Source organism: Pollachius pollachius, assembly GCF_949987615.1.
Source record: "Pollachius pollachius genome assembly, chromosome: 16".
In the NCBI taxonomy this organism is placed as follows: domain Eukaryota; kingdom Metazoa; phylum Chordata; class Actinopteri; order Gadiformes; family Gadidae; genus Pollachius; species Pollachius pollachius.
The window spans coordinates 11,476,073-11,485,669 of record NC_136949.1 but is presented as its reverse complement, the minus strand read 5'-3'; the positions used below and the strand labels follow the sequence as shown (position 1 = coordinate 11,485,669).

The following is a 9,597-nucleotide window of genomic DNA, read 5'->3' as shown; positions in this document are numbered from 1 at the left end:
TTGCCGCAAAAAGCGTTATCCAGGTTATTAGTTGCAGTTCACATTGTGTTTCTGGACATGGCCTAGGTGAAATGATGTTCAGAGCTGACCCATCCACCGTCAAGGGACACATTCTCAAACACTTGGAGCGTGAGCGTAATGCAGGTGGAATGTTATTAGATCTGAGGACGTTATGTTAGGATTATATTTTGGATTACAAATTTGTTACAGTTTTCGATTTCTTGAATATCGAAACAAGCCAACAAGGTCATAAAGTCTATGTTCATGAACACCGGTTGGCCACATTTGTCCGGGTGAACAGTTTCCTTAAAACATACAATATTAATAATACATTTTCAAACGCTATTCATAATTTAAACATAAATATGTCTCATCCTCCCAACACATGCACCAACACATGGCCAGTAAGGTGAGGTTATATTTTTAAAGGAACTCTGATTATACTGACCACATTTAGGGGTTTCCTCTCACTTAATACGTTCTGGCACCGCTCTGGAGCCAAACCACTTCTGCTCTACCACTTCCCACAATGCCACGCTCCTCGCCTGCCATAACCACCAGCTGGCAATCGCTCTCTGTCTCGCACTCTGTCCAAGCACGCCCCCGCATGTCTGCGAGATTCCTGAATTAATTGTGTGTGTTTTTGTGCGTGTGTGTTTGTGTTTTTTTGGTGGTTGCGTGCCATGAACCCCCCCCTCATCCAACCGCCCCTACCCTCAGCCTCTTATCCCTTCTGCATCGCCGGCTCATTTATCAGACTGGCCAGAGAGTGAGTCAAGGCTCCCGCGGTGCAATCGGCCCCCTTGTATGTGTTTGTGTGTGTGTGTGTGTGTGTGCGTTTGTTCGCCGGCGTGCGTGTCTGTGTGTGTGTGTGTGTGTGTGTGTGTTTGCATTTGTGTATGTGTTTGTGTGTGCGTGAAAATGTGTGCGTGCGTTTGTTTGCCGTTGTGCCTGTCTATGTGTGTGTCTGTGTTTGTGTGTGTGTGTGTGTGTCTGTGTGTGTTCACATTCGTGCGGTCGTGAGGTTGATGGGGTAGTATGGGGGGTCCCGCTGACGAGATGGTCCCGCCTGGGTTGTGTGTCTGTTGGGAGGATGAGGGCTTCATCCGCCAACCAATGTCAGGGAGAGAGGGGGGGGGGGGGAGAGAGAGAGAGAGAGAGAGAGACAGAACACACACAGTCAGCCAGCCAACCAGCCTGCTATACAACCAACCAGCAAACCAGCCAGTTTGTTGGTTGATTCACTGAGTCTCTGAAGGTCTCTATAGACCAATGGGATGTCTGGGGAGTGGGCGGGCTTTGAAAGTGATGAGGAGCACATATGCATCACCACGTGTTTGCGTGCCCATGCACGTAGTGTTGTGTTGGTGAACCCCTGCACGTTTTGTGAACACGTGCTCGTGCTCTAATGGGTGTGTGTGTGTATGTGTGTGTGTCGGTGAGGAGGAGAGGTGGGTTTGGGGGGGGGGGTCTCTGCAGGAGGATGTCTGATCCAATCAGGCAATGCCACTGATCCTGGGCTGCTGACTCTGCTCCCAGGCCCTGTCTAGTCCAACCTATCCCTCTTTCTCTCTCTCTCTCTCTCTCTCTCTCTCTCTCTCTCTCTCTCTCTCTCTCTCTCTCTCGCCCGTTCTTTTTAGCACCACTCCACCCCTTCCCTTGACAGCTCGGCCCTAGCAGCATGCTAACAGCATTAGCTACCTGAACTCACCGCAGTCATTTCCTGACTCTGGAAGCAGTGAAGCTTGAAAGTCATTTGAAACTCTTCTCTGTTGTCGGTGGAGCTGAGGATGATGACGATGAGATGAGTTCAAGCAGGGGTCAGCGTGTACATTGTTGGTTATCAGGGTTATTCATTCAGTTAAACACAGGGGAAAACATGTCCACTCAGAGTATTGGAATTGAAAGCTGTATCGACAATTCTTGTTGAAAACCGAATTATCAGCAGAGTTTTTTCCGTATTGCTATAGGTATAGGATAGAAGCAATAAACCAAATGTATGGGTATCTTTTCAAACCTCCCTAAAAATCCAGAATGAAGTAGTTCCTAGGAGAACCATTGGCTAAAGGGTGGTCTTAGATGTGAGATGTAGAAGGGCGGTGTAGAAGTTTCTGGAAGGTTTCTGCTAGCTTGAGCAGAAGGTGCTTGTGTTGCTGTGAGTCTCTCTTGGAGAAGCCATGATCTTTCATGTTTTGCAATATATAAATAAGAATCTTTGTGAACTGGCACATAGAAATCAAAGCTAATTATATTTTAAAGCTTTACAGATGCGATGTTTAGAGCAAAATAGGGTCAGACCATTTGGAGCGCAGTTTTTCCCCCACTATTGTCCTGACCGTCAAGATCCATTTCGTCAGCAGGGGCTGTGCTGTAAAACAAAAAGATCCGTCGCTCACACGACAACGGTTTCGGATGCGACGAGGTGAGGTGTCCATGAAGACACGGCGTGCCAGAGGTCATGGCTGCCAATGCACGAACCTCACAGCAGAAACATCCCCACAAACAGGGCTCCATAGAGAGAGCGGTGGGTGGATGTTTCGGCAGACCTGTGTCCCATTGCAGGCCAGGCTAGCATCGAGCTAACGACGTTGTTTGAGTAACGATGTTTGAGTTCTTGTTGAGCGGTCCACGTTACGTACATTTCTCTCTATGCGCTTGATTGTGTTGGAGGTTCTAAGTTTGTTTTCTAGTCGGGGTCGGGTTAATCATTGTTTGGAATCCTTAATTAAAGGCATTTCATCGTGCCCTCTTAATACCAAAGAGTCCGATGACAGTCCAAGGATATACAATATATACACGTGTTCAACTATTTATTACAGCATTGCATTAAACATGGAGTGATCCCTGCCACTGGCTGCCACTGTTTCCGCCCTGTCCCGGTTCTCTACCCCTACCTCCCCCTGCTCTCCAACCCCCCTCCCCCCCCCCCCCCCCCCCCCCCCCCCCCCGCCCCCCTACCCTGGAGGTGATGGAGGTGATGAGGGGGTGGAGGTGGTTGAGGTAGTGGAGGTGGTTGAGATAGTGGAGGTGGTGGTGGAGCTGTTGTAGCGCAGCGTTGCTCTGCGACACCGGCCAGCCGTAGAGGAGGCGCGTCCAAATTGCCTAAATGCAAAGCAGAGCAGAGGAATCCGGTGTCAGATGTAATGGGTCTGGTTCCTGAGCCCCGTGGCGATGTTCCGCCCTGCTGCTGTTGGAGGCCTGGCCGAGCAGCCTGCACACATCGTGCCTTACGCCCGCACGCACGCACGCACACATAAGGAAACGCATGCATGCACACACGCGCACTCACACACGCGATCGTGCATGTACACACGCACACGCACACACACACACACACACACACACACACACACACGCACGTCAATGCACACATATGCATGCATGCCCACACGCGCACACACACGCACGCATGCACACATGCAGACACACACGCACACATCTGCACACACCTGCATGCACGCACCACGCGCACTCACTCACTCACTCACTCACTCACTCACCATCACGCCTTTCCCCTCCACCTTCCCCCACCCCTTACCCCCTTCAATCCTCTGTGTGCCTCCATCAGGGATCAAGATGGAGTCATTTCCTCCTTCAGTCCAATATGGAAAAAAGGGCCAAGTGTGGTCATGTATGATGTGAACAAGTCATGTCGAGAAGCGGCTCTGCTGTGGAAATGCAGGATTGGCCCCAGGTGTAGTTAAGTCTTCCTTTCCTTGATGTATGTATGTATCATTATTTTTTTCTTCTCCACCTTAATTAAAAGAGACACGCTGCTGTTATCAGTGAGCCACATCTCTGGAGGACTGCCTGCGACTGCCCCCAGGCGCTGTACTCGGATGGTCTCGGCCAATCACGGCTCACCATCCCTCTCTGGACCATCTCTATGGAAATGTTGTGCATGCTGTTTGGTAATTTAACAAGCATAAATATATTTAGAAATGTTCTTTTTCAAAACTGGAAAAAATCCTGCACTTTCGAAATGTTTCTTCTGCAGCTTAAATAGATTTCTGAAACTAGAATGAAACTTGCCCATCTACAAGTCAAATAATCTAGTGAATCTATCTATATACATTGTTTAATTCTGGTCCACCTTTCCCCTCCCCCACCGTGGGAAAAATGTCAGACGGAGGTAAATTGTATGAAAATGATATAGCTGTAACTACAACTCAGGCCACTAGAGGCTGCTAATGAGAAAACGTGCATAGTGCAGATTTAATTCACGTGAAAATATGGAAAATAATTTGGCAATTCTAGGATTGTGGGTTTAATTTGGATGGAGAGCTGTAAAACGCACAGCTGCATGGTTTATCATGCATTTAACTACTCCTGTCCTGCTTCATGTTTTTACTTGCAGGAATGAGGACCAGCATTGGACCCAGGATGTTAAACGTTAGGGCTCTTTGGGTAATCTTTCCTGCTTATGTTGCCATGTGGAACAGGTTATCGTTGTGTCCCTTTTAAAAAAAACAACCTCAACGTCCAGTATCTGTTCACAGTCCTCTGAGACGTCACCAGAGGAGATGATGAGGCTGATTAAGGATTACTGATGAATACACTACACTGTAAATGTATATATTTAACTATCAATACAACAAAGTCATTATCACCGTTACAGATGATATACATCCACCATTCAGCCACTGATGTTTACATCAAAGTGACTTATATGTGAATATAAAACGCATACATTAGTCAATAAAGAGCAGGTAGGGGATAGGAATACAGGGGGAAGATGCCTCCAAAGACTGCAACAATGGGATCCTAACCCAGGCTCCTATTTCCTGGGAGCCGAACACCCTCATCAAACCGGGGCCTTGTATCATACAAGGAGACAAGGGTCAAGCCAATGACGATCATAATAGTAAGAGTTACATGTTAAGTAAAATACAGTTGTTCTGGTCATTCTGTGCAACATCACCAAGGTTGGATTGTTCTCATCATGTCATGTTTTTATCATGTTGAGGTGCACAAAATTGCATGTTTGTTTATGTTTGCGTTGATCTGCTCATTTTCCGAGCTGTAAAACCCACACAGGTTTGTGCAAGAGAGACTTACAAAGGCTTGGCTCACCTATAAAATGAGCCATGCTCAGCAAGCTTGCACATCAGAGATGCGGCAATGAGCAGTTGAACCCATATGCATGTCAGATGTATATGCTTGAGTGTATGCTACACACACACACACATATCTGTGTGCTTACATGTGTGGACATGCATGCATGCAAGAGCACACATACACATATGGTGTACATGCATGTGTGTGCATGCATGCATACACACACACAAACACACACACATCCAACTGTAGTCCCCCAACACCAGCGCAGCAAGCAGGGGCTTTCAGCACTTTCTCTGCTGTTGCATAACACACACGCACACATTCACATCTGAAATACACACATACACACAAACTGAGCCTGAGCAGCAAACTGCTCCACCCCCCCCCCCCCCCCCATACTGCATTTCCCGAACAACTGTGGTAGGGGCTTCCCCACACCATGAAGGCAGGCGGGAAGATATGTTTCGGTTCCCAGGGCCCTCAGCCTATAGGAGGGATGGTGAGGAATGAGCTTTTATTTGTTTTCATTGGACAAGCTAAGTTGGCAGTGGTTGCATTTAAAAAGATCAATAATAAAATAAACAGTCCCCTCCATGGATCACAGTATTCCTGGCAGTACTGGTAGGAACAAGCCTCCCTTGTTGTCAATTAGCATTGACAACAAGGCAAAACATTCTTGCATTGTAAATCCTGCTATACACTGGATAGACTCCAATCCATCCTCTTCCAATGACCCCTGGGAAGACCCATTTAATGATGCTCTGGGGGGGGGGATACTTTGAGCATTATTAAACTCTACGCCCAAACTCTATATAAGTAACGCCCATACTGTATAAAAGTATATATATTGAAGTTGCAACTAATCTGCCAGATGCTGAGATTAGTTGGTTTATTTGGTTGCTTTGCACGTGTAGAGAGCCACGTGTGTTCATGAATGATATATATTTATAGATTCCCCACAAAAGGGAGAGAAGCTATACTTTATTCCTTGAGCACAAACAACGAGGAATTATACACCATAGAACCCTGCAGTGTGCTCTATAAATAGAAGTGGTAATTTTTTTTGTGTTGCCTCGGGATGGAGTTGCATTGCATTTTTACAGGTCATACTGTGATCCTCTCTTAAGCCTCTGCACAGAGACCTACTCGACACGTGACGTCTCTAGAGCCGCCGTCCGCGCGCACCTTTTCATCTCAGAGGATGGTTTCATCGGAACGCCTCATCTGTGCCTCGAGCCGCATCATCAAAACGAGTAGCGCGAAGGTGGGGGGTGGGGGGGGGCGGGGGTGATTGACGTCGTCGTCGAGACGCTGGTAGACGTTCTCTCTAACCCTGTGAAAGACTTCACAGCAAATCAATAGCGGCCTCCATAAGAATTAATCTCGAATCCACACTACTACCACCAACACCCTGGCAGTCCGCCAACCGACGCGTGTGTGTGTGTGCGTATGTGTGTGCGCGCCTGCGTGTATGCGTGTATATCTGTGTGTGTGTGTGTGTGTGTGTGCGCGCGCGCGCGCGGGGGTGAATATTTGTGTCCTTGTTCGCGCGTATCTATGCACGTGCACGCGTATCTATGCACGTGCATGTGTGTGTGCACGCGCACGGTTTAAACAGCCCCCGCAAGAAAATCTTTCCTTTTTTTTAGCCGCGCGCCGCACGGCCCCGTTATCTATAGGTGTCCCGATCGCTCGACTCTCTACTTATCTCGCCTTAGCGGTTGCTGTATCATTTCCCTCCTCCTTTTTCCTCCTCCTCTTCCTCCCCCCTCCTTCTCCCCATCCCCTCCCTTCCTCTCCAAGAGTTCGATGCGATCGGCTCTTGGCCCTGCCGTGCCGAGCTCTCAGTGCGGGCGACAGCGCTGCTGAACATGGCGTCAGACGGGATGATTTTAACAAACCACGACCACCAAATCCGGGTCGGAGTCTTGACAGGTAAACGCAACCCCTTTCCCCATCGGCTCATTGTGTAGTGTATGTGTGTGTGTCTGCTGCTGCGGCGATTGTGCATGATGTGTAGTTTTTTGGGGGGTCTCTTCCACTCGCTCGTCTCTTGCCTTCGGATCCTCTCCCGAGCGTCATACATGTCGGTGGGGTTCGCGTCTCCATCTCTGCTGTTCTAGTTCACCGCCTGTCAGCGCCGGGAGGACGACGCTGCTGGCTTTTAACGTCTTACATATTTTTCTCTGTCACCGGTCGCAACCCTCGCCAGCATTTATATAAATATATATACACCCACCCCGCCATCCCCCTTCACAATGATCCTCACGGAATTAGTATTCGTTCGCATTCGTTCGCGGTGTCCTCTCCCCTCGTCTGCATTCATGGTCGTTGCTTTTTTTTTTTTGGTGTAGGCACGCTTCCCCCCCCCCCCCCCCTCCCTTCTGAACAGAGCACAGTGATGTGTATTGAATAATGCATACTGTATGTATCTGGGTATCTGGTGCCGGTCCAAACCCCTGCACGGTGACAGCAGAGGGTCCTGAGCGCTGGTGATGCCCCCCCACACCCGGTATGGAACCCATCCATACAGCGGTGACACCTCCAGCTGACCACAGACTGGCTCTCTGAAGTGGCGATCACGACAGCTGCTGAGGATGAGCCGTATGTTTTGGCCCTCAGAGCGATGGACGGACGTCTGCTGCTCGGGCTAATTATAAAATAAAGAGTGGAAGAAATCTAAAAAAGATCGGTCCAGACCAGCATCAGCATCGTTTATTAGCACCGCGTCCCGCGCGCCTGTTTGTGAATGACAGCGGCGATCGCAGCCGAGCCGAGTTAACATGACACGACGAGACGTGAGCAGCGAGGCTTCGGTTTCGTGGCTAGAATGCAAGTAGTCATCATCAGACACACACACATACACATACACACACACACTCGCGCACACACAAGCGCGCATATGCACACACGCACTGGCGCGCGCGCGCACACACAGACACACACACACACACAAACACGACATTCCTCTAAACGCAGGCATCCTTTGACGATTACTGCCGTCTCACCAAAACGACGCTCCTCCACACGCGATCCTCCTGCCTCAATCCGCTGTCTTGTTTCTCTGTATGTTCTGTATGTTCTCGGGGTTGCAGTTTTTTTTATTTTCGCTAGTGGCCTATTTTAGTTTGCTGTGCTGTGGATTGCTTTGTCATGTTCGCCGTTCTGACCGTCCGCCCAAAATAGGGGTAGAATACACAAGTATACGCTGTCATGACGGCAAACTACGTGAAACAGAGGGGGAAAAACACTAGCGGGATCCAGAGAGCATATTATAGCTAGTTTCTCTCTCCCCCCCCCCACCCCCCTCCCCCCCCCCCCCCCCCCCCCCACACACACACACACACACACACACACACACACACACACACACACACAAATACACACACCAGCCCCCTTTCCCTCTCGATGCCACGGATTTACAAGAGGTACCTCTGAGTATAAATATGTCACGGGGATAGGTTGGCTTGTGGTGTCAATCAACGTCATGAAACCCGCGCCGTGTTGTTGGTGATTTCGCATGATAAATCCCCCCCCCCCGCCCCGTCGTTGAATGGAAATCCGGCAGTAAAGGAGAGGAGGAGGAGGAGGATATGGTGGTCATGTTTCGGCAATAGATGGATGGGGAGGAGGAGTGTCTGTAGATTCCTCCTGAAATCTGCCAGGGAAACCCCGCTTACCCCCCTCCCCCACTCTCCCCCCCCACACACACACACACCAACCCTCCATACCCCAGCTCCCCACTTCTAGCTGAAGAGAATGAGCGAGACGAGAGAAAGGTAAGGGAAAGGAGGGGAGGGGGGAGAGGAGAGGGGAGGGGGTAGACAGAGAGCGCTGTCCGTGGTGCTGAAAAGCCCGCGTCAGTCACAGCTCAGTGCGGTACTCTTGTTTCCACTACGGTCCATTCGCGGCATCAGATTGGAGCTACGCCCATTTTATAATATCAGCGTGGCGGAGGAGGTACACTTTCTTTTTTTTTTCGGGGGGGGGGGGGGGGGGGGTTGGTAGAGAGGGCTCTATTCCGTCGTGTTAGTTCAGTCAAATCAACCCCCCCCCTCCCTTTAACTCTCCCAAATGTATGGACGATGATGGTGTTCATGATGAGGTGGTAGAACTCCAGTTTGAGGTTGATGTGTAAAGTGTTGGCAATTCACAAATGATGAAATACATTTATCATATATGATAAAAGAAAAATATACATAAGTGGGGGAGGGGGTGTTTGCTTGTGTGTGTTTGTCTAGTTGGGTGAGGGGTGGGGGGTATCAGGGCAACCTCAAACAAGACGTCAAAGAGTGAGTCCATTGCATACTGGTGGTGGATGAGGTGTCATTTCAGTCACATACACACACACACACACACACACACACACACACACACACACACACACACACACACTATGTAAAGCGCTTTGGGTGTCTTCGAAACCGCTATATGAATGTGATTAATTATTATTATAACCATTATGATTATTATACCGTAACCAGACTCTCATTCTTTTCGAATTCTAATCCGTTGGAATTAATCGTGGCTCCAAGG

General features: G+C 49.1%; 1 protein-coding gene across 1 annotated transcript in view; it reads left to right on the top strand.

Moving 5' to 3' along the window:
- Positions 1–6,917: 6,917 nt before the first annotated feature.
- gphnb (gephyrin b) overlaps positions 6,918–9,597 on the top strand; it is a gene marked incomplete at its 3' end in the record, with an annotated part of 85,315 nt that continues 82,635 nt past the window's right edge. The window contains 1 exon segment of the mRNA XM_079753118.1: positions 6,918–6,996. Within this exon segment, the coding sequence (XP_079609244.1) occupies positions 6,933–6,996 (64 nt within the window). The 5' untranslated portion in view covers positions 6,918–6,932.